The 26,302-nt window shown below is 39.9% G+C and overlaps 1 protein-coding gene across 2 annotated transcripts in view; it reads left to right on the top strand.

Annotated features, from left to right (window-relative positions):
- Nucleotides 1-26,302, top strand: part of LOC109033663 (galactokinase) — a 122,202-nt gene that overhangs the window by 92,527 nt on the left and 3,373 nt on the right. For both annotated transcript variants that reach the window (XM_072296782.1, XM_019046370.2), the window contains 7 exons: nucleotides 16,858-17,026; nucleotides 19,469-19,661; nucleotides 22,051-22,180; nucleotides 23,144-23,269; nucleotides 24,078-24,259; nucleotides 24,710-24,866; nucleotides 25,501-25,737. In XM_072296782.1, coding sequence (XP_072152883.1) covers nucleotides 16,859-17,026; nucleotides 19,469-19,661; nucleotides 22,051-22,180; nucleotides 23,144-23,269; nucleotides 24,078-24,259; nucleotides 24,710-24,866; nucleotides 25,501-25,737 — 1,193 coding nt within the window. In that variant the 5' untranslated portion in view covers nucleotide 16,858. The remainder of the gene's footprint in view (nucleotides 1-16,857; nucleotides 17,027-19,468; nucleotides 19,662-22,050; nucleotides 22,181-23,143; nucleotides 23,270-24,077; nucleotides 24,260-24,709; nucleotides 24,867-25,500; nucleotides 25,738-26,302) is intronic.

Here is a 26,302-nt window from a genome sequence, read left to right as displayed (position 1 = left end):
GAGTGCAAAGAGGATTTAAAGGCGCTAGAGCCTGCGAAGGATGTAAGATGTCACTCTATGTCTATGTGACCTATGTTAATTTTTTCTTGAGAGGAGAGGGAGGGGGAGCAACGGGGAAGATATTGGCAATTTAAAACAAAACTCGTCTCAAAATAGGTACACTTTTCAATCAATGTGACCAAAAACTGACCTTTCATTCAACTGCGCAACATGTTATTATCCTTTATATCGACGGCGTAAGTCCGCAATCACATTTCTCGTTTGCGGTGTCTGAAAATCTCCGCCTCTGTGTTATTTTTTTAAAGAAGAACAAATTGACATCATTCCCTGAAGTTTTTGCAGAATTTTCTTCGCTTATAGTAGAAAAATTACAGCAGTTTTAAAGAATTGCCGTTGAGTAGTTTTCCGTTTAAAAGTTAAAGTATGGCAGGAAGTCCGCGACGTCGCAAACCGAGTATTGTGATTGCCGACTTACCGTCGATATGAGCCGTAATATCCTGTCATTTTTGAACTTTAAACAATTCTCCTTAAAATCACAAAAATGCCGCTCAAATGCCATCACATGACGACCTACTCAATCAGTTTTCCCACTTTCTTTCAATCGATTTTCGTTGGATCGTTGTTTGCGTAGGTCGCTCTATAATGTTGATGTGGTCTTATCACACGAGTAACGTCACTGACCCGCAGGTCAGTGTTTTCAGTGCTTATCTTTGACCTCTATCCGTTCAAGTTGACTTTGTCAGGCGCGGTAATTAAAAAGCTTAATGCTTTGGTATGGTCTTAAAAGTCAGAACTTACTCGTAAATGCATTTGAATTATGCGAACGTGTGACTATTTACACAAGTGATCATTTTTTTTTGCAGAAAAATAAAAGCGTGTCACCCTTTCCATCCTCCCGTATCTCTTCAGCGAAAATTTAAAAAATTCGCTGTTTAAAAGCGTTATCGTACGGAAAAAATTCACAAAATATTCTCGTAATCGAAAAAAAAAATTGAAGAAAATTGGTGTTTTCTTTAAAGACTTAGATGAAAATAAACCGGTTTGTATACCATCAAATCAAAGCATCCGATATCAACATCGGCCCTCGATAAATGCTTTCTCGATTACGTATAATGCCGAGTACAATGGTTGACATAAATAAAGCTAAAACTATCCGAGTTAATAATTTTCAAAAATACGAGAATGTTGCTGAACCACGGAGTTACTTACTCACGAGATCCTGTTCACTTTTACCTACATGAGAATGAGGTTGCGAAGAGGGATGCCCTTCATTATGTTCACTAGGCAACAATACCCTCTCGACAGTTGAAATCATTGCATTCTTGATGAATGGACTAGTTTCGTGGGCAATTGGATGTTCCGAGGTTTAATGTAGGGTCAATACTTAGGGGGCCGGGGGGGGGGGGGCCCTTAATGCCCTTTCTGCACCCATAATGCCTCAATTTCAAAACCTAACTAACTGAGGTTAAAATGTCACATCGGCAACAAAATTTATCATTACAACCGAAATGTTTAAACATTATATAAAACCACATAGGCATTGGCTACGAAACTTTGTGATTCGAGAGTATTTAAGAGCTCAAGTAATATCTCGAGGATATTACTGTTAGCCTCTTGGCTCAAGTTTTCATTGCACTCTCGAAATGGCAACACTCGCAAAAACAGCAATCTCATTCTATGAGCTTATAGGTATCAGATTCTCTTTGGGTTACGTTCGAGATCGAGATGCATGGAAAAATTTAACTCTCGAGAGTTTAGTTTCAGTCTATCCGCAAAACACTTTGGTTAATCAATTCCAAGAGGTTTTGCTCCGCCGAGGATCGGTTAATCATTAAAAGAGACGCGGATAAATTATTCCACAGCATAATTGATATTTTGAAGAGGGACATGCTCATTAATCCATATCACAACTCATGCGTCTCTCAAGGGTTGTAGATAAATCTTATCACGGTGAACTTGCCCTCTATAAACAGAAGACGTCGTAAAAAAAGCTGTGCTTAACTTCCCTGTGGTCCATTTAGGCTGCAATGCATCTATACAGACCTTCGGTTATCCGCGACGGTTGGAAAGTGGCGCAAAAAATTCGAGCCTATACATAGAAAGTGGCCGAAAAAAAATCAGGCAGAGAGATCACACTCTTGGCCGGCAAAGCTAGGTTTTTCTGAAAGATCGTCATGCGTACGAGCGTCATACACCGTACATATGTATTTTCTTAGCGAGACAACTTTGACAGACTTGACTTTGATAGACTTGACTTTGACAGACTTTGAAAGAGTGAAAAAGCTGTTTTCCGCGTTGATGTGGTTTCTTGCGGCCATTTTACCGGTAAAAGCAGGAATGAAAAGGACCCCGCAAACTGCTTATGGGAATATGTGCCCAATTCGATTTCCAATTTTTTTTTGCATTTAACTCGCCTTTATTAATCCTGATCAAAAGTCATACTTGCGAAAAGTTTCTACGGGCCATTTGTGACTTTTCTGTTTGATTCGACGAAACTCGCGTATTTTCAATTTAATTTAGACACCTAATAATCAATAGAAAATAATTGTCAAATGAGAATTTAAAGGCAGTTTAAGCCCCTTCTATTTCTAAACCCTTCGAATTGATTAGCGATGGCGAAAGTGCAAAACCATGTGTCTCTGTTTGCAACGTAGCAGACCCCGTTATACTTTATTTTTCCTTTGGGAAACTAGTCAACGTGATTTATTGAAAATCTTCTTCACTTTCCTTCACCGTCTGCAAAATATTCTGCATTAGTGTCGAAAAATAAGAATGCCTTGCTTCTCCTCCAAAAAATAAAATACGAGCGGAAATTCTGAAACAGCGCAATGGGGTTACGGGGTTCCGCACTTTGATCATAGATGTTCTCAGCAACCCCCCCCCCCCTCCCTCCCGCCTTGTTTAAGAGCCATCGCGATTACCTCGAAAACCGATCTGAAATCGAAAAAAACCGGTGACACGAGAGAGATTCAAAATTTAAGGTCGGATTACGATAGAGAAAGCAAATTACAACTTTTACACCAACGCGAGGGTTTTACGTAGTTACGAGAAGGAAAATGTGCCTCCAAGGGGAAAACCTGTCGCGGCTCGCGTACGATGCCCGCGTTAAAGCCTAGCGATTACTTCCAGGGAGGATTATACGACTTTCGCTTTGTTCTTCTTATTCCTTCGACTTGTTTTCAAGTTCGTCTTTAATGTGATCGAAAACGGTGACGTCAGGGGATCGAAACAAAAGGATTCTTTCCTTCCTAGGGCCACTGGGACATTTGGCATTTTCGGTGCCCCACAAATTCGATAATAATTCGTTTAATCTATCCAGCCGCAGCCTTTTCCGGTATCCGGACCAACGGGCCGAGAAATAGGGAGAGTGAATGATTGATCTGGTCGAGTCGTAACCAGGCCCACGGAGCCTATTTGCCTTCTTAAAGGCAATTTAACAACATATAGTGTTTTGCGAAAAATGCCATTTAACAACGTACTGTTTTGCGGAACTTTTAAAAACTTTCTCGGCTTTTAGAGGCCGTTAAAGTATTACGTAAGCAATAAGGGGGGGTGGAATTAGCGTTACGGTGCGTTACGAGAGGAGGGGGGGGGAGTACGAATGTGGCTGAGCTAATGACTCAATTGATGACTCTTTTTTGATTATTCAAAAAAGAGGTGATTGGATTCAGCCCATACCATTTGATTACCTAATCAATTTCGAAAAATATTAGAGAACCGATCGAAGCGAAATATTAGAACACGTGGAGTTGTACTTTTCCAAGCTAAATCCTAATGTTTGGGTGCCCCAGCCGGATTTGCCCTCTCCACACTGCCGTGCTTAGGAAGAACGCCGTATGAGCCATCAGACGTTGCCACATTTCCTTCAATTAAAAAACGAATTTACTGGGAAATTTCTGATTATTTTCCCACCAATTTTTTTAGACAATTTCGTTCATATTTTAATGTAAAACACATAAAAATTCCAAGGAGATATATGCACAACTTTTCTCTAAAAGAAATATTGTGACAGAGGGAATTCGGCAACAGCAGAATACCAATACGGCTCTCTCCCTTAGCACGGAAGCACAGGGGTTGACGGACGACTAGGAGAGAGAGGTAGGGGGTGCTGGCTCGCAGGGCAAACATCGTTATTTTTTATTCCCAAATGGCAGGCATCGAGATATAATTGCTCTCGGATGATCGCCGTGAGAGAGTCTTCGAAAACCGGTAGAGTGTGAACATCGTTCCAAAAGCGAATTTTATTTAGAGGTTCGGCACTACTTTTGTGCCCGAACCTCCGAGCGGCCATTCTATTTGATTTTGGAACTTCCGATTCGGTGACCAACGAATCACAACGTTGGAGCGTGATTTGGTAGCACCTCGCGAGGTGGTTCTAAGAAAGGTTCGACCTTTCGAAAACCAACGGATCTGATTGGTCGAATCTGGTAACAACGGTGTCCACTGCCCTGGTAAAAATTGGCGATAGGAGCTGCGTTTCAAAATAACATAGGAGTTCTTATAGCCGACTGAAGAAGGCGATAGAAAATCATATAGCTGGCTGTAGAAAAAGGAAAAAATCATACGGCCGGGCTACACACGGAGAAAAAAAACCTCGTGCGTGGGACCCGAGTTTAGGTCATATGGATCTCTGAAGTTTTCAGATTGAGCATCTGAACACTTAAGGTCTAGCTGTCGAGGTTTGGATCACACATCTGAAACTTCAGTTCTTACATCTGAAGTACTCCAGATGTGAGAACCGAAGTTTTTCGGATGTGAAAACCGAAGTACTTCAGATGTAAGAACTGAAGTTTCAGATGTGAGATCCAAACCTCAGCAGCTGGACCTTGAGTGTTCGGATGCTCAATCCGAAAACTTCAGAGATCTACATGACCTAAACTTCGGGTCCCACGCACGAAGTTTTTTTCTCCGTGCATAACAAATTACACCGACGGGCTATAATTCCTATCAGCGGGCTTTACACTTTATTGTCTGGCTGTTGCTTCTTCGCCATCGGCTACAAAAGGCAATAAGAAATTGTGTAGAAATTCGGGTGCTTCGTAAATCCTTAAGTTTGTACGGAATCACCTTAATATTTACAAAACTCACATTATATTTTCCTTTACTACACATTTTTTTTCATCAATCAAAATGAGAATAATCCATACATAGTGTGCAAACATTTCAAAGTCACGAGTTGAAAAACGCTGACTCCACGAGATTAAATATTAGAGCCTAACACGAAGCGGAGCGGCGGCGCACCGGCGCCTACAAACCTAACAGGGATACTTCACGCATTGCGCAATGCGTGAAGTATCCCTGTTAGGTTTGTAGGCGCTGGCTGCCCGCCCGCCGCGCCGCCGCGCCGTAGCGTGCCACGGCGCTTGAAGCAACTATTTCACACCAGAGGTATTGCACAGTATCATACGAAATTGAAGGCGCTCCAACATATTAGGGATGGCAGGCATCCTTCAAAAACACGGAGCTTTCATCGCAAAATAAATCAAGATACTACGGCCCAAAAAGAGAGCGGTAGTCGAAAAACTCACTATGTCCTAGCATTCGTAATTAGTAACGTTTAGCATACACTTTATCGCCAGGCTGTTGCTTAATCGCCATCGGCTATAAAAGGCTATAAGAAATTGTGTTGCCGGCTATAGAAGCTATTGGAAATCTTACAGCCGGCTGTACGTCTATGGTATTTTGGAACACAGATTCAAGCAGATCAGCTCTTTAGAGATCCAAAAACACCAGTGACAAGGCGCGAATGATCGATTATCGATATTTCCCCCACTTAAAACTACGGTATAAAATCGATCATTTAGATGTACGTTGCGAACACCCTGTTTATTGATCCTTTTTCATAGGTTTAAATGGCAGATCAATCGATATATTACAAAGCACGCTACGCCACTGAAAAACACCAAATCGTCGGTTGCCAAATCTGCCGTGCGAAGGAAAAACGCCACATTCGAGAGTATGGAATTAGAGCTATATTTTCCATTATATATACTACATATTTTTTTTTCATCAATTAAAATGAGAATAATCCATACAGAGTGTGCAAACATTTCAAAGTCATGAGTTGAAAAACGCTGACTCCACGAGATTAAATATTAGAGCCTAACACAAAGCGGAGCGGCGACGCACTGGCGCCTACAAACCTAACAGGGATACTTCACGCATTGCGCAATGCGTGAAGTATCCCGTTAGGTTTGTAGGCGCCATGCGCCTGCCGCCGCCGCGCCGCGCTGCAGCGTATCACGGCGCTTGAAGCAACTATTTCACACCAGAGGTATTGCACAGTATCATACGAAATTGAAGGCGCTCCAACATATTAGGAATGGCAGGCATCCTTCAAAAATACGGAGCTTTCCTCGCAAAATAAATCAAGATACTACGGCCCAAAAAGAGAGCGGTAGTCCAAAAACTCACTAAGTCCTAGCATCCGTAATTAGTAACGTTTAGCATACACTTTATCGCCAGGCTGTTGCTTAATCGCCATCAGCTATAAAAGGCTATAAGATATCGGTTGCCGACTATAGAGGCTATTGGAAATCTTACAGCCGGCTATAGGTCCATGGTATTTTGGAACACAGATTCTACTGCCAATTTTTACCAGGATGGTGTTGGTGATTGATGAGACAAACCGGGACAGAACTTCCCAAACAGGTTCGGAACTTAAAATAAAATTCACCTCAAGTCGCGCACATCTTTCCCTCTCTTTTCCGATGGATTGTGACGAAACAGCGGAAACGCTAATGAATTGTGGGGCATTGACACTCTCGGTCATGTTTTGATAATGACCATTCGAAGTAGAGGTTCGGTCCAGGCCTGTGGTTATATGGGACCGTTGGGAGTTCTCCGGCGCGGCGGGCCGGCCGCTCTGTGCTCCTGGGATTGGTTCGATTGCGCAGGAAGTGAAAAGATGTGGGAGCAAATTAATTCATAAAGGGAAATAGAAGGGCATGAAACGGAACTGCGCAAAACAAGAGCGCAAACATGTCGCCCAATAACCCTCTGTGGCATGAATTAATTTTGGATCTCAGATTGTAGGGGACACTAATCTATTTTGTAGCTATAGCTTGCATAAAAAAACAGAGTACCAATTTTTTTTTTCCAACATTTTAGAGGTAAGGGAATCAATTTCTCAAAAAAAGGAAAAAAAACTATTGGACTTTTGCAAAATCATGCCACTGGGGAAAGATTCAATTTTTAAAAACTCCGAAAATACGTCTGATATGTCGATTGAGTCTGAGATAATTTCAAAATGTGGCAGAACTAATATCCAAGCTGCAGAGTGTCCAAAAAATTGAAACAGATGCTGAAATAATACAGGATCTATAGCCATCATCGAGTGGATCGCAAAAAGCTAGAAAGTTTGAGAGGCCATTACTGCCCGGCCATTGTTTTCTCCGATATTGCCCCCATCTCGTTGCAGGGTGGGTAGAAGGAGCCCGAAGTTTTCGTTTGAAATTTCGCTCCGGCTCGTTATCGACGCGCGTGTGTTATCAGAAGCGACAACTGTGTAAATAAGAGCAAAATCAATTGGATCAATTGAAGCGCCGGTGGGCGGCGAGGGAGCGTGCCGGGGGTATTCTTAGTCCCTGCTTTTACGATCTGTCAAAAATACAACGTCAGAAAATAAATCTATCCTGCCAGAAATCCTTGTGATCAAAGAAATTCAAACGGAAAGGGTAAAACTGCATAAAATATCGGTTAGTGCTGCCGCTTTGAGAAAAAAAGCCGTAGGGGCATTGAGCATTCACATGTTGCCGAATTTCCTTTCTTTCCTTTCTTTTCTTTTTTCCCCTTTCTTTTCTTTTCCTTTCCTTCTGCCCCTAAATTGAGTACAGCTATACGCGAATTTTATTCAAAGTTCCGAACCTCTTTGGGAAGTTCTGTCCCGGTTTGTCTCATCAGTCACCAACACCAGAGGACACCGCACCGTTGTTACCAGATTCGACCAATCAGGTCCGTTGTTTTTCGATAGGTCGAACCTTTTTTACAACCACCTCGCGAGGTGGTACCAAAATCACGCACCAACGTTGCGAATCGTTAGTTATCGAATCGGAAGTTCCGAACTCAAATAAAATGGCAGCTCGGAGGTTCGGGCACAAAAGTAGTACCGAGCCTCTAAATTAAATTCGCTCTAATGTACGAATTTACAAAAATAACCATCAAGATACCATTCTGTTACATGCACTGGAAAAAAAACACATTGGATCTAGAGTCCAGACTCTTGAAAACATTGACAAGAAAAAATACTCTTGATTCAATCAGATTTTCGCCTGAATCAAAAGGAAATCCGCCCAAATTAAAAGGCTTGGTTCTTAAGCAAAAATCCGATTGAATCAAGAGTATTTTTTCTTGTCGATGTTTTTAAGAGTCTGGACTCTAGATCCAATGTGTTTTTTTTCCAGTGTGCGTTCGATCCATCTGCCGTCCGATAGTGTTTCTACCTTTACATTTTGACTGTGGTGATCTTCTTTTTTTATGTTTTTACTATATCTACTCGTTTTACAAGAATCTACATCAACAATTTGTGGAATACTCAATGTTTTTTAAAAGATTCAAAATTGGTCCTCCTAGAGCAAAATCGAATGAAGTAAGAAAGGAAATGCTAATGCTCACACGAAAGAGCTTGAAACTGCGTACAAGCACATGGGCGTGGATGAAGTGCGAATGACTCAGAACACTTCAAAGCTCAGCCCTTTGAGGAGAGAAAGTATTTTCGATATTGATCATATTGAAAACACTTCAAATTTTATTCCTCATTCACAAACGATATCACCCACGTACTATCGCCGAATTTAGTTTCACGCAGAGTCTCTGGTGACTATTTAGCGACGGCGCGGCGCGGCGCGTTGCCTGATAACGCTCTCATGAAGACGCACTGGTTCCTTTGTGAGCGCGTAGTCACTAACACAGACGCACATGAAACACACACAGACATTTTCACTCATTCACCGTGAGAATTCACGTTTTTGGCTCTTTGGAATGTAAACAAAGATTCGTAATGACGTATCGCGCATCGATTCCCATTCTCACTTGCCTCTTGTTCTTGTGACTAGAGCAAGGAAGAAAGGACCTCATTCCAAATTGTCCGTTTCAACCTTGGCCTGATCTTCGAAATATTTTCAAAGTTGATAGAGGATCTCCTCCCGAGTCTAAAACACTGACGCATTTTGAAATCGGACGATCACGGAGGGAGGGGGAGGGGAGTCAAAGTAAAAAAATTAAACTCGCAATATCTCGCTAACGCTTTGTCGTAGAAAGATGATATTGGTCTCAAAATGTAGAGAAAACCACCAGCTTTCAGGCGATAATTACAAAATTGGTCCATTTTGGAAATTTCATCCATTGTTGCCACGTTGCCGAAGTTCAAATGTTCAGTTTTTCACCTTTTTAGCTGCGACGTTGAAGGAATCGCACAAAAAGTAATCTAACTATTTTTTGATGAAAGTAGACCGTTTAAGCTTTAAAACAAGCACAAGTTCATCCTGAGGAAACAAGTTGGAGGAGAGATATGATTTTTCAAAGTGGATGTGGTACACTTGGACCTGGTTTGTTCCGAGTCCCAAGATCACCAAATGCCCCCAAACCAATCACGAATTGCAAGGTTGTGCATTTTTATACCCCATTATAGCTAATTCCCGAAGAAAATTATTAAAAAAGAACAAAATATCGAGACATATGAATGTTACAAGACTAGCCTCAGCTGACTCTCGTTGCATCAACAAAAATTCATGCCTCTTTTTCAAATCGTTTCTGTAGGATGGACTTAAATTTAAAAAGCTCAAATGGTACGATTTTATTAGCAATTCCTCTTTTTTCCTCTTATTTCTACCGAGCGAACCGTTGAAGGTAAACATACATTTTTTTATGATCGAAAACTTTGATTTCCCTGTATCCATTGCATATTACTCATTTATCCTGATCTTGTCATTTTTGACGAATGATTTAATCTAGGAGTGACCTATAAAGGTATCGCCCCAGCTAAAAATTGAAAATTTGAACTACGGCAACGTGACAGCAATGGATGACATTTTCAAAATGGACCAATTTTGTCATCATTGTCTGAAAGGTGGTGGTTTCCTCTATATTTTGAGACTAAGATCATCGCTTTACGACAAACCGTTCACGAGATATGCGAGTTGAAATATTTATCTTTGAACCCTTTTCTCTCTATCCGTACTTGTTTGATTTCAAAAATCGTCGGTGTTTTGGACTCGGAAAGTGATCCTCTATCGCGAAAAATTAAAAGCGCGATGGCGTGAGTCGTGAGGCGTGAATTCGCAATATGCTCTTCTCTAGGCTGTTAGTCAGATCCGCGAGAAAAGTTAAAAAGCGAGGCCGGATTACGTTTTTCTTACCTTCGACTGTGTTGCTCACGTAGCCTTTAAAGCACCACTACAAGTGAGACAAACGAAACCAACACAATAAGGAAATGGAGCAAGGGAAAGGACTCGCGTTGATCACGGCGCAGAGATACGACTATTCGTGCTTGATGGATGTCCGTGTTGCATCTGCAAAATTGAAGGCGCAATGGCCCGGGGCATGAACTCGCAATGCTCCGCTATGTGCTGCCAATGAGGTGTCTCTTAGATTCAGGGAGAAAAGTTAAAAAAGAGGCCCAAATAGGTCCCTCCTTTCTTCGACTGTGTTGATTTGATACTCGATTCTTTTTTGGAATGATTTGCAGACCAACATCTAAAGCTCGCGTGAACCGGCCCCATCCAATCTGCGGGGCAGGTTTTGTTAGGAAGCCTCGCAATTTGACCCGGCTTCAGCATTTAAGTGTTAATAAAAATATCATTAAAATGACTGCACCTTCCTCGCAAAAAGTCAGTATTCAACATTGGATCCAAAATAGGCCATTCAGTCTGTGAATTTCAATAAAATTTGGTTATGCTATCTCACAAAGTTAGGCTTCAATTGTTCGGTCACGTCTGAAAATATTCTCATTTCCAACAAAATTATTGCTGAATGGATCTTCCTGCCGTATATACCTGATGCATTTAATTGATTTGTTCCTATCTCTTTTTTTTACTTGCCTTACTAAACACCTTGTCCTTTGCTAGACTCAACACTCTTTTTCCCTCTCTCTCTCCTTCAAAATTTCACCTTGTACTAACTAGATTGCATGTTTCATTTTCCAATCGAGGAAGCTAAAAAGATCTTTCCAGCTGTCATGTTTCTTGGGTTCATCATTTTCAGACTTTTAGTGTTTAAAAGCAGTATTTTAGGTGGCCAGATCTGCCTCAGAATCTCTAGAAATAACGGAGCTTGGATGCGTCTGGTAGCTGTGATTTGTTCTCTTTTTTTTCGTTTCACAAGTCCATCGGTTACTTTAACACGCTCAATTTTAAAAATTTTTCTCTGGGGGTGCATCCCCCGGGAAATATCATACGACACCCCCTTAACCGGCCAAGGGTCCACGCTCTTAGATGTGAGCCAGTCCGTCCATGCGAGGAACGTTTAATTTTACGAGGGAACTGGTGTCCGATAGAAATGAATAAGGTAATTTTTGGATCGAGTAATACAAAAGGATACAGGTTATTGCACGTCCAACGAATGTCTCTCACTTTTTCTAATAACAATTTTTCTCCAGTCAAATGACATAATGCGCTTGTAAAGCCCCAAGTGGAACGCATCATTTTGTTTTTCGTCCGAAAGAACGGAAAAATTATTTTATCTAGGTCCTTAATGGAGGACCTTCCACTAACTATATGTTTGCTGCTAGATCAGAGAATGGCCGTGTTTTTTTTTTATATATACTTCTGACCAATATTTTGGAAATCCGAAGGTTTATACAAATGCGTATTTTTGGCATCTGAATAAGGGTTTTTTTTGTTGCAAACTCGATCTTTCGGAAAATTAGTGGGTTGTGGAAAATACAAAGGTCGATTCGGGGTCAGAAGCAAAAAATAAGATATAGTAGCTCAATTATAGCTATCTGAATAAAATGATTTTTTGTCCTTCCGGACTCAAAACAACGGATCAGTTTTATATATGATTCGTGGGTGGATAATGCCATTTTGACCGGAAAACTCTCATCAGAAAAAGGGAGACATGTTTTTTGGACATGCGGTATGCAATACATGTCTGGCTAGTGTCTATGTATCCTTGGCCCCTAAATTCAAGAATTACTTCGGTTTATCTCGATCATGCATCAATTTCCAGAAAATCAAATTTTCCTTGGAAAATTCATTTTTAAATAATCCCAATTTGCCTGGAAAATGGCAGAGACAGGGACAAACCGAGGTCATACTTGGACCCAGGGCTGAATATTACACGAGAATTCGCTAATGAAGCATTCATTTTTTTTTCGGTGTATACTTGTGTAATCTTTCATATTCAACAGCGGACCAGTTTTGCGTCAATTTCAAACTTCCTGCGCGAAGAAGTATATCCTGAATTAAGAAGTCCTTTGGAACAAGGGTGTGTGCTCAAAAAGGTAGTTCCGCGGAAATCGCATTTGAAAGTTCAGAAGTGCATAGCGTTGGTACTAGCCAATATCTTCGCACGAAATTTAATTAGTTTGAAAGAACAAGTCTTTGAGAGTATACTTGCAAAAACGGAACATTGTGACTACATTCCCCTATGATCCCTACAAGATAACGTGGATCGTTGTGTAAAAAGGGTGGGGGGGGGGGGGCACGACTTTTTAATACACTATGTATATTTCCTGAAACTAGGAAGAATCCAGTTTCAGAAAACGCGTTCTCCGGAAAAAGGGCGGATGCGCGCATACGCCTTTGTCCCAAAGAACTCCATGTAACCTGCCGGCACGGCGGTGTCTAGAAGAAAAAAATCAGTTGCACCTCATGAAATTTTAGCTCTATTTTCGAGTGACCGCGGTGTTGCGCTGTCAATTATGGGTTTGCACCTATAGATGCTTGTCTGAGGGATATTTTCTTGAAAAAGTAGCAGATTTGTCAATTGTTCATGTGCCTCCGTTTTCCTCGTTGGCATGAGATGAGATAGGTCCAGTCAGCACCCGATATCTCCGAAACGCGCCACGCCGCGCTGCGCCTCGTCGCACAGTTTACATTTGATTTGGAGCGGCCTATGCGTGAAACTAAATTCGGCGATAGTACAAAGACACGGGACGCTGAATCGGCGCACAGTGGACCGAGTCAATCAGAGAGGTCGGACATGAAATTTTTGACTAAAACTGCAAATTTTGAGGTTTAATTCGTCACATTTTTACTTTTGAGGGGTGCCTCTACAAGAAAATTTCACGAGAAAACCAATGGAACCTTTTTTAAAATCTAAAAAATTTTGATTCAACAGAGTTATAAGCTTTTAAAGTTTCCAAATTTTGTCCGACCTCTCCCATCGACTCGATCCACAGTGCGGCGCAACACGCGCTGTTAAAAAAAATAACCCCTCTGCATTGCAGGATTGCCGGATTTTGCGAAAAAATGTGAGTAATTTACATTTGTTTACATGTAGAAAGAGCTGAATTTCAGCACCATCTGGCAGCAATGCTGCACTGCCTACTTAATTTTATTCTCTCTGAGTGAGGAAAACCGAAAAAAAGTATGTATTTCCCTCTGTCTCCAGAGAATATTTTGCTTTAGAGACCATCCTCCAATCGCATACCCTGAAACATTTTTCCCCTAGATTTTTAATGTCATGCATCGCGCGAATAGCTTAGAGAGGGCAGTTGCTTAAGACCGTCAAATATAGCCTCCACTCATCCCTTCCTGATGGTGTACCTTTTAGTTGTTTTTGTTGCTCCGCTGCTCCGAGTTGGATTTGTTCTTTTAGTTGTTAGTTTTTGTTCTCTATCTTTTAGTCATTGTTTTTTACTCAATAGAAGTTTCCCTATTTTCTAACCTGATTCTGAGCGTTTGATTGGTCAAAAAAAAACACTTTCAGAAAGGTTTTTTTTCTTATCTTCTTCTTTTTTTTAGTTGCGATAGCTTTCGAGGAAAAAGGAGAAACTCATTTTCTAAATATTTCTCGTGTTTAATTGCGAAGTGATGCTAGTACGTACCTTTTTTGATTAGTGCCGTAAAAAAGTTAACGGAGCTCGCTGAAAAACAAATAACCACGCTATTTGTGAAGGTTTTGGCTTTCTAAAATGTCTGGTGTGAAATCGATGCAATCTCTTTTGAGGCCAAGCGCGATTATTCCGGGAATTTTGATTACATCACATACGAGGAAGGGGAAAAGTTAAGATAAAAATATGGCGCTCTTGAAAAATGTACGAGTTGCTCGTTGAAAACATAGTAAGGCCAAAGAAACAATAATCGGAGTGCGATAAGCTTTTAAAATAAGTATGCGGTCCTTTCACCCAGATCGTATCACATCGGTATTAATCGATTTAAAAAAAAAAAAAAAAAAAAAAAAAAAAAAAAAACTTTTACTCATTAATTGCTGAATAATCCTCTTTATTATCGGCGTTTTGGTTCAAACATAGACAAGACGACGTTTTGAAAATTGTAATCAAATAATTTAGGCACAGAAATGGATGACAATTTTTCCTCCCGCGGCAGGAAAATTTTCTCTGTCACTGAGAAAAAACTATGGCTTATAAACCTATTAGTGGTAAATATGGAACACCACTAATAGTAGTACCTCTACATATAATAATAGCACATATACCTTAGTTATGGTCTCTGTACCTTAATTAGGTACAGAGACCTTAGTATGGTTCACAGACCGAGAATCATTAGTTTATTTACGACTATGGACCACTAGACAAGGTACGAATTTAAGCAATCTGATACATGTTTCTTAACCAGAATTTCACGCAAAACACCATTCACACAACGAAAATTACTGAAACCAACTTCTAATCAAGATATTAACGTTTTTATTTCACATTGGTTACGAGGAATTTGAACTGCCCGCTCACAAGAAACTCAAAGCTCTACGTGAGTCAAATCGCCCACTACAACGGTTTCAACGATCTTCTCAATCGAGCAATGTTCATTTCCCACGATGTGTTGTTCAAACTATTAGCAATTTGCTATAACTGAGCCAAAGCGTCAAGATTAAGGTTGCCAGATTTTTATATCGCAGAGACTGTCATGATGACGTTTAGCGCGCGATGTGAATCACGTAGACCATTGAGTTTTCATAAGCGGGTGGTTTGAATTCACGCATCAAGAATCATTAAATATCTTCGTAAGGAGTTAATTTCGGTAATTTTCGTTGAGCGCATCGTGTTCTACGTGAAATTCTGGTTAAGAAACATGTATCAGATTGCTTAAATTCATACCTTGTCTAGTGATCCATTATAGGTGTTCCATATTTACCTCTAATAGGTTTATAAACCATAGTTTTTTCTCAGTGAGGTAGTTGGTTCAGCGATTTTACTAGGCGACATTTAAGTTGCCTCTATTTCGAAATGTAGGCAATACGGGCTCCCACGTGTTAAAATGGTAGTATCTAGACGTCAGTTCCACATTCGCAACCTAGATAAGTTCTTCCTGTATGAGAAAGAAAGTTCATCGAACCCTGCGTATTTTTGTTGGCAAATTTGGTCCTTGATGCTCTCAATTCCATCCAATTATAATTAGCAGTCATTGATTTTACGGGGCGGGATTTGGACAGATGTTGAATGTTGCCGTTCCAATGTGCGACGCGACTTGCCAGTGTCATTAAACAGGATGTCAAAGGCAACATTTTGACCTGAATCGATCAAAGGCCATGAGCCGATAAAATCATTTTCAAATAGTGTAACAGAACTATTCGTGCTCACCGGTATACGAAATTTTTGTTTTAAAATATATATTCTAGATCCTCTAGGGATCTTTGAAGTCTAAGAGACGGATTTAGAAAAACTGGAATTTCGGGAATCATAGGCTCATGCGGCCTTTGAATTTCTGGATTTCAAGCCCCTCATGACCAGCACCCTAGGCTCTTGTGCGCTAATGCGGCCCTGTTAGTTGCCTGTGTAAAAAAATTGGAGGTCAACTTTAGATGCACAATAACTACGAAAAGGTCACCAACATCGTATATCGGTTCGATCGAAACTTATCGAGCGATGTGAATATGTATTTTTCGAGTAGATAACTATTCGAGCTCTCCGGTATGTTTGTTGCCTATGCGTGACATTGAAGGCGACTCCAGATAGTACTACCAAAGGTTAATGACATCGTTCATCGGTTCAAAATCAGTGAAAACCCGCAGCGGGATTTCTGTGTTTTCGAATAACTTGCTACCTATTCGTGTCCCGATAAATTTTACAAATATAAATAATTACCATTTCTCTTCATGTTTTCACTCCTCCTTTTCCTCATTATTATTCTTCCCTCTCAATTTAGCGTCTGTGTTGAGATGCCGCATGTGGCAGCCGCTTTTAATGCGCCACCCTTAATCCATACCTACTTTTTTTAATTCATCGTTATTGGGCTATGTTATACTTCGACAACCGAAAATATTCATCGAATTACGAAGAAAATTATTTTAAAGTTTAAAAAATATGAACCTTTCTTGAGAAAAAAAATGATTGTTCAAACAAAACTTTGCAAATTAAAATGCAAGTAAGCTCCTCTGGCTCCTGTCCTTTCGTTTGAAGGGCCCAGATGAGTGCATTGATTAGATTAGGAACTCTTTTAAAGAAAAATGGGGTTTTCGCGATTTCGAAATAGGATTCATAACAGAATAAGTATTATGATCCTAAAAATTCGGGTATCAAGACTCGGTTTTCGGCTTTCGGGCTAGTTTTGGTTTTGTTTGTGCCGTAAATAGGACTCCATTTAATTTCGAACTTAAAATACGTTTTTCCTCGCAATCGGAAAAATATCACATGCCTGAATCCTGACGCATGCAATGTCGGGTTTTCATCTCCTTTCTTGTATAAGGATAAAACAAACACTTCCAGCTCTTATGATGGAATATTTACGTTGATTTCAGGATGCCGGATCCTAAGAGAACCATCCCTGTCGAGAAGTTGTTGGAACAAGGTTGCGATGCTTTTGAAAATGAATTCAAAACGAAACCCGAAGTTGCAGCTTGTGCTCCCGGCAGAGTGAATCTCATAGGAGAACACTTGGACTATAATGATGGATTCGTCCTACCAATGGTAAGCAATTGTTCCCTGCTGCTTTCAGTTAATATTTTCCAGCACAATGCGTCGCTCCTCTGACGTATGGGCGTAGATATCTCGATTTCCACGTGACACCTGTTCTCCATCTAACTTTATACTATTCGGGGGTCATGTGGAAATAGAGGTGCGACCTTACGGTAGAGGAGGGACCGATGAACCACCAGATAGGGTGCAAAACATTAAGCACAGAGATGCACGTCCGTGCATAATTTTATACAGAGAATACGATGGAGTCACCATCTTCAGTCACCGTTTTAAATGAATATCGACGGTGAAACTACCAGACCACGTATCTCGTTTGCTATGTGTTAAAAATCTTCACTATAATTCTATTATTTTTGAAGGAGAACAACTCAATATCAGTCTTTGAAGTGCACACAGAGTTTTCTTCACTTAGAGAAGAAAAATCACGGGTGTTTTCAAGAATTGATGTAGAGCAGTTTTTCATTTAAAAATTTCAGTATGGCAGAAACTCTGCAATATCGCAAATCGAGATATGTGGTTTGGTAGATTCACCGTCAATGTGAAACCTGCAAATTCTGATTCCCTTCAAAATATAGCGGCTACGAAAGAGGCATATGCTCGTGTTAAGTAGGTAAACGTCTCAGATAACTGATGAAGCTTGTAATACAATGGTATGGACTCAGAGGAACCTCATTAAGAAAACAAGGAAGTTACAGTGCAGCGTTGACATAATGATGTACCCCCCATACGCAGCGCCTCGCCGAACAGTGGAACAAGCTACTACTGACATAGGTCGGACATGAAATTTTTTACTGAAATTGCAATTTTGATGATAACTTCGTAACGGTTCTAATTTCTAAGGGGTGTTTCTAACACGAAATTTGTCGAGAAAACCAGTAGAACTACTACAAAACTTCGCCGTTTTATATTTACGGATATACAAGCTTTAAAATGTCTTCAAGTTTTGCTCGACCTCTCTCATTGGCTCCTTCCACTGTGCTCCGCTTCAGCGCCGCGCCACCGCAGGTCGTGCGATATTGAAAAGAAAGCGCCTTCAAACTTGCATGCATGCAACAAGCGGCACATTTGCTGTCATGTGAGCGCGGGCAAAGTTAACGACGCTGTGCTCTGGCCTTGATACACCATTCTCTAGCTTTTATATCACTCTTCTGCTCCCTCCGAAAAAAAATACAATTTTTCCAATCCTTGATGGCAACTTTGAAGATACTGTGTGCAAAAATTTTCTTTTAAAGCTAAAGAATCGTTGTTGAATGATGCCGCGAGCACTGTTTCCACCTTTTTGACCCCACTCTGCCCGCATACCGCGTCCACTCTTCCCTCTCATCCTCCCTAAAACGGGTCCATAAGGCAGTCCAATACCCTCTTCTTTCAGTCTCCAAGTACTTGGCGCAGTGGCGCTCGGTGGATCGAGTCAATCAGAGAAATCGGACATGAAATTTTTGACTAAAACTGCAAATTTTTATGTTTATTTCGCTACAATCTAAGTAAACTTTAAGTGGTGCCTCTTCGAGAAAATTTCACGAGGAAACAAATGAAACCACATTTAGAACCTCCAAGTTTCGTATAAATGGAGTTATAAGCGTTTAATGTTTCCAAATATAGTCCGACCTCTCTTATTGACTCGATCCACTGTGTGGCGCGGCGTGCTTTGCGATACATCAATTGATCTGCCGTTTAAACGTATGGAAAAGGATCGATTAACAGGATGTTTGCAACAAACACCTTGATAATCGATTCTTTACCACAGCTGCAAATGGGGAAATATCGATTATCGATCATTCACGCCTCGCCACTGACTTGACGTTACTTAAGGACAGTGCCCCCTCCTCTATTTTAAAGTCGCATCACTGAAACTCCCTTTGTCCTTACGATGAATTGACATGTCGATGGCAAAAGTGCGAAATCATGTATCTCTGTTTGCAGCGTTGAAAACTTTCTGTCACACTTCATTTCTTTTATGGAAAACTCTACATCGTAATTTCTCGAGACCTCCCTTGATTTCTCCTTTCTTTTAGCAGAGAGCTTATTCTATAAAAATGTCAAGCTATAACGTTGGCTGGTTTTTCCCCGCAAAATTAAAATACAAAAGGCAATTTTGAAACACCACAATGGAGATACGTGGATTTGCACTTCAACCATAAATGTGTAGGTTAATATCATTTTTCTTTTCATTTTATCAAACATCTTAAAACTATTGCAAAAAGGTATTTTTTTGCCATTGTTTTCACCGAGGTAAGAGAGAACGGGATGAACTAAACCCTACAAATTTTTGAAATGTTTAAGAACGAAGAAATTGAGAAATTCCTCTTTCCCCAAGACGGAAAATTGCACAGAGGGCTGGGCTCTCACTCTCCAGGATTAAGTCGATCAAGAAGTTTGATGGAAAATAAAAAACACACAATAACACCTCCTAATTTGAGCATTTTTTTTCAGGCACTGCCTATGGTAACGATTGTCGTTGGAAGGAAGAACAACAGTAAAACCATTAGAATAATTACTTTAGAGAGTGATTCTGATAAACCTAGCAGGACGGAATTTCCGATACCCTCAGTAAAGGCGTTGGAACCGACAGATGATCCACCAAAATGGGCTAATTACGTGAAAGGCACACTAAAAAACTTTGAAGGTATTAAAACAGTCTAATTCTACTCCTGATCTAATTTTCTAAGATACAAAAACCATTATTAGTTTTGGATTTTATGATTGGGCACGAAATCATAGAGTTTACAGACACAGGCCTCGGACTTCCCATGCACGAATTTGATTAAAGAGACGAATCGCTCCTTCTAATATTGAGTTAGGCATATTCCGTCTCATCCAGTCCAAAAAAATCCAAACTCGGTACATTCAAACCGATAGCACGTCGATGAAGCAATCGAAGAAATATGAAAAATAGGATCGTTTACAAGTATTTTGTTACAGGTTAGACCAAATTTTGTTTGACACATATTTTGACCTACTTTTAAGAACTATTTGTAAACTTGTATTTGCTGGGGGATGTATGCCAAAGGGCCTTAGTACCCTCCTTTTGTGAATCCTTTTTTGCAATAAAGAATAAATAAAAAAAAAAAGTATTTTGTTACAAGTACTTCGTATGAAGCGCTGGCGAGCAAAAAAATCCGGTAGGTACCAACAGAATTCTCTAAGCTCATGCAAAATTAAATGAATGATTTGATTATAAGAGGTAAAAAAAAACAAGAAGTTAATGAAAGAATAGTCTGAGTACTGGTTTGAAATCGCAAACTAAAATTCACCAGCTGAAGCCAAGTAAAGTACTCTCGAGGACGATTGGGTTAACAGTCAATTGGTCGATTCGACAGCTTTTACTAGATTTCTAGACAGATTGCTTGAAATTTTCTGATAGAAGTCACGTTTAGCTAAAGCATCATGTATTAGGATCCGGTAGAGCATTTTACACTATAGTTAAACTAGTGATATTATTAAACTTGTTTTTAGCGATGTTGGAGGGGAAAAGAGTATTTTAGCGAAGCTCGTTCGAAACCTAGTAAGTGAGTCACTGAAAAATGAAAGTTCGGGCATATGAACCGAACGTTCGGTATATCGTATCACCCTAATTATTCGGTTTGTCAAATCGAACTTTCGGATCGTGTAACCGAACTCCAGCGGTAAAGCAAACCGGCGAACGAAGTTCGATCCTGTAGCCCGAGCGTTTGTTTGGACAACACTGGTAAAAATTGGCAGTAGAATCTGTGTTCAAAAATACTATGGACCTACAGCCGGCTGTAAGATTTCCAAAAGCTTCTATAGCCGGCAACACAACTTTTTATAGCCTTTTATAGCCGATGGCGATTAAGCGACAGCCTGGCCATAAAGTGTGTGCTAAACGTTACTAATTACGGATGCTAGGACTTGGTGAGTTTTTGGACTACCGCTCTCTTTTTGGGCAGTATAGTATATTGATTTATTTTGCTAGGAAAGCTCCGTACTTTTGAAAGATGCCTGCCATTCCTAATATGTTGGAGCGCCTTCAATTTCGTATGATACTGTGCAATACCTTTGATGTGAAATAGTTGCTTCAAGCGCCGTGGTACGCTGCGACGCGGCGAGGCGGGCGGGCAGCCAGCGCCTACAAACCTAACTGGGATACTTCACGCATTGCGCAATGCGTGAAGTATCCCTGTTAGGTTTGTAGGCGCCAGTGCGCCGCCGCTCCGCTTTGTGTTAGGCTCTAATATTTAATCTGGCGGAGTCAGCGTTATTCGACTCATGACTTTGAAATGTTTGCACACTCTGTATGGATTATTCTCATTTTAATTGATGAAAAAAAAAAATACGTATTGAAGGAAAATATAATGTGCGTTTTGTAAATATTAAGGTGGTTCCGTTTCAAACTTAATGATTTCCAAAGCACACGAATTTCGACACAATTTCTTGCAGCCTTTTATAATCGATGGCGAAAAAGCAACAGCCAGGCGATAAAGTGTAAAGCCCGGTGATAGGAACGATAGCCCGGCTGCATAATTTTTTATCGCTTCGTGTAGCCCGGCCGTATGATTTTTTCCACTTTCTACAGCCAGCTTTATGATTTTCTATCGCCTTCTTCAGTCGGCTATAAGAACTCCTAGGGTATTTTGAAACGCAGCTCCTATCGCCAATTTTTACCAGGGAAATCGAGAATCTGGTTAGACAACCCGAGAATCCGGTTGGACAAACCAAGAATTCGATTGGACAAGCCGAATAGTCCGTAGTGTAATATGGAACACTAAACGTTCGGCTCATATGACCGAACTTCTTTCTTCAGTGATATGCTCGTACACCCCCGGATCCCCCCCCCCCCCCCAAGAAGATTAGAAATGTCGGTGATGCGGACATTTCGATGGGTGCTGAGTGCAATATCCGGTACCTACGAAAGAAAAATGTCCTTGCATAAACAGACATTTCGAGACCATTATTGACCATACATGGATACCTATCCAACAAAAATCTAAAAATACCGGAGACAAACAACGGGCAAAGGTTTCAGCATTACTGAGTTTCAAACTTCGTACTTTCAGGGGATATTCCAGGATTTGATGCCCTGATTATCTCTGACGTACCGATGGGTGGTGGACTTTCAAGCAGTGCAGCATTGGAAGTAGCAACATACACATTCCTGGAAGAATTAACAAAGCAACGCACCAAAAGGTAGGCTCCTCTGCTTATCAACTTCTTTTTAAGAGCAGCCCGAGACGATGATAACAGTGGAAAAAACAAGGTGGAAAAACGGGAAACAAGGATAAAAATACACAATTAATAAAACCCGATAGACGTTTCGACTCAAAACTGAGTCATTTTCGGTCGGAAACAATAAAAATTTTAAAAAAAAACGAATAAAAAACCTGAGCCCTGCATGGTGGTGGCCGGGATCCGAGAAAAAGAGTAAATTGTTGTTGTTGTTGTTTTTTTTTTTTTTTTAAAAATTGTATTGTTTCCGACTGAAAATGACTCAGTTTTGAGTCGAATAACGTCTCTGGTTTTATTAATTAAGTATTTTTAGCCTTGCTTCCCGTTTTTCCACCTTGTTTTTTTCACTCTTATCAACTTCATAGAGTGTCGAATGATTTCAAGTGAAACTAGTCTGAATGAATATACTGTGTCCCAAACTCCAATTTTTAAGCATCAAAAAGTCGCTTTGAGCATTCTTTCCGTCACAGGAATTCATGGAATTTTGAAAATTCAAACTCGTACTCCTCGAAATAGCAAAAACTGCATTTATGCGCCTTGTCCTCCAAGCCCCTCAATCTATAGACGGTTCTACCGAGGAGGCTCTCGAGGTCCAATTTTTTTTACCTTAGGAAATTTTTCATGATACCTAACTATATTACAAACATGAAAAGTCAGCCATTCATAAAGAGTACGATGCTATTGTACTTCATATTTTACTGTTTTTTTTTTTTTTTTTTTTTTTTTTTTTAATTTTTGAACACTAGGAGGAAATAAATGTTTTCAAATTTTGTTTTACTTCCATTCTTTGGTGCTGGTCTAAATATTTTCCATTCCTTAGTCCGGACTGTTAAAGTGTAAGTACATACGTCTATTATATAGGTGCCTGATGTCTTCCAAGAGATAAAAATAAATTAGTAATACCTATGTTTCCATTTCTTTCAGTTTAGTACAAAAGGCACTATCCTGTCAAGCAGCAGAGCGAAACTTTGTAGGAATGCCTTGTGGCATTATGGATCAATTCATATCTGTCATGGGTAATGAGGGTGCTGCCCTTTTAATAGACTGCAGGTAAAAATTTATCCATGATAGCAGTCTTGATATGCAAAAAATCGGCGCGTTATGCTTCTTTAGTGTTCAGATCTCATGATCGATTAAGTGTGAAAAACTAATGAGATGCAGTGAACTCCACGAGCGTCACGATTTTTGCTGCGCTAGATCGGCTGCTTTCTCCAGTGTGCAACGATCGCACTGTGTTTGGCGCAATGCGTGAAGTATTCCTACAGTCTTGTAGGCGCTAGCATACTTCCCGCGCCGACTGGCGACCGCGCTACGTTAGGCGCAATGCAGGAAGTATTCCTCCACTCTTGTAGGCGCTAGTATGCGTGTCGCGCCGACCGACAGCCGCACTACCTACGTTTGGCGAGATTAGAAACGATGATACAGCATTAGATTTGAAAGAAACTGTAGAGACAGAGGAGAGATAATAAGTTTGAAGAGTGGACGGGTAAAATTGAAGGAACGAATCATGCAGAGTACAGACAAAAATATTCGAATAAAGAGTCCATTGAAAACTAAATGAAAACAAGAAGCAGAAGCTAGAAAAATAAACCACAGATATTCTTAAAGTTGTCTGCAGATTTTCTTAATCTCTCCGAATATATTCACAGGGAGTTTCGTATTCATTTATTTTTTTAAACAACAAATTAAAGATGCTCTGAAATTCCGAAACGTTCCGTTTAAGACACATACTATTCCTTAAAATACGATTAGGTAAAACGGGCAGCAGGTCGAGAGCATTTTGCCTTCAATAATGTTTTACTGTGATTTTATGTAGGGGATTTTGCTGAAAACTTCAATCTTTCTCAAATATTTTCAGGACAAATACAGCTCAATCAGTACCAATCAGAAGCAAAGAACATGTTTTCCTCATTACAAATTCCAATGTTCGCCATGAACTAGGAAGTAGTGAATTTGCAGCCAGAGTGAAGCAATGTGCCGAAGCAGCTCAAGTTTTGAACAAGAAGAAACTCAGGGACGCAACGCTTAATGATATAGAAGGTGACATGGCAAACCATATTCTTACTGAAAAATTACTGCCTGAGGGAGGGGAAGGGACTTTTTTCTTCTTGAAAGTTGAAATTCATCACACCAAAGAAACTCATAGCTTGGTATATTGTGGGTATAAGTGTAGCTGTTCGTAGTCTCTTCTTTAATTTTCAACATTTTGGTTTGGTTCCAATTTTTAACTTGAACTCATTACAATCTTCAGAAGTGATTAAAAGTTTCTTTCCACAAACATATTAGATTTATGCGTTTTAAAGGCGTATTAGTTAGTTTTCAAAATGGCTTTGAATTAAAATATTTTATGCCCAGTTCCAAAAATTAGATTTTGTTCAATACAATATTATTCAATAATGGTGTAATAATTGTAAAACTATATTTCCAGACTGGAATTACCATAGGTAACAAACAAAAAACAATTTTAATAACCATGACATTTTTTGACAGAGGCCAACAAAAAGGGACTGCTACAAGATGAGATCTACCGAAGAGCTCGTCACGTTGTTACAGAAATAGAAAGAACCAAAAAGGCAGCAAAAGCATTAGAGGCAGGGCATTTAGAGGACTTCGGAAGGTTAATGTATGAGAGCCACAAATCCCTCAGGTAAGGAGTTGGTTCATTTTATAGGTCCAGTAAAAATACTTTGAGAATGCTTAAGCCTGATTCTTTTAAAATTTTGTTCAAACCGTCGCTCTACTGGCAATTTCATGCTATTTGTCTATTTACTTTTTATATCGACTCGTTTACAAAATTTACCTCATGCGGGATTCCTGGAAAATTTTGAAGTACACAGGAGGTGAAAATCTGTTTTTTTTCTTCTCCTTTTTGTAGGTACCTACGTTACAGATTATGCTTTCCTGCTTAAAATGATATTTTGCAAATTTTATGCAAGCTGCTGCTTCGGCACTGCACCAGATTCACCACCCTTGCAGAAAAAGACAACACCTTCTTTCTTCTTCGTATGCTACCTCTATATTTTCTGAGATATGCCTGTTCATAAATGAAAATGCTTTTTAAATATACCGGGCTCAAAATTAGCATTTCTTTTTGGCGTTAAATGTGAAAACTGGGGATAAAACTTCCATCCCTTGCAGTGTGCAACCCTTAGCTATGGCTTTAAATAGAGAGGGTGTAAATGCAATTTTTTTTTGTTTAAAAAACAATTGAAAGTTTTCGAACGCAGTAAGAATAAGTAATAAAGCTTACAAGTTAAAATAAATTTATATTGATTTTTCAGGGAGGATTACGAAGTAACATGTTCTGAATTAAATGAACTAGTCCAACTGGCTAGTGAGGTTGAGGGAGTGCTTGGATCTCGGATGACAGGCGGAGGCTTTGGAGGTTGCACAGTTACACTTGTGGCTAAGGACAAGGTTCACAACGTTGTCAATCACATTAGCGATAAATACTCACGAACACCTATTTTCTACGTTGCAACACCGTCAGCTGGAGCTCGCTCTCTATCAATTGCATCGTAAATTCTCTTTATCCTCTCTGGTTTTTTTTACTGTATTTAGTGAACAGAGCTCCATTACTGCATGACTGACTTCAGGCCTCGAAAAATGGTTCAAAAGAGATTTTATGTTTCCGCGGATTACGTCCAGGAAACAAATCCCAACTTCCGCAGAAATTCATATCCACTTATTCAGAGATAGTTGCTGGATATGAGGCCGACTATTATTTAGGTATTTTTTAGACTGAATTAACATTTTTACAGCCTCCAAAACCAAACAGAATTTATTAGCATACCTATTCACTACATTTCTGTGAAACTAAAAACTCAGACCGCTGGTAAGGAAAGAAAAGCAGCTTAATTATAAGTTGACATAATGACATTTCTTTTGAGTTAATAACATTTATCAGAACTTGGGACCCAAAACTAGTACTTTGTTACATGTTAGAGATCAAAAAAGCATGTCGCGTTATTTTTCTGTATCTCATGGAATTTGTGATACAGTACGTTATGCATGTTGTAAAAAGGGTGATACTTGTCCTTGTAAGATGTAATAATAGTTTAAAAAATGTAGGTTTTTAATTCT

The sequence above is a fragment of the Bemisia tabaci genome, chromosome 2 (genome assembly GCF_918797505.1).
Source record: "Bemisia tabaci chromosome 2, PGI_BMITA_v3".
NCBI classification, from domain to species: Eukaryota; Metazoa; Arthropoda; class Insecta; order Hemiptera; family Aleyrodidae; genus Bemisia; species Bemisia tabaci.
Note: the sequence above shows the minus strand (reverse complement) of the source record. Positions and strands in the feature narration are given on the sequence as shown.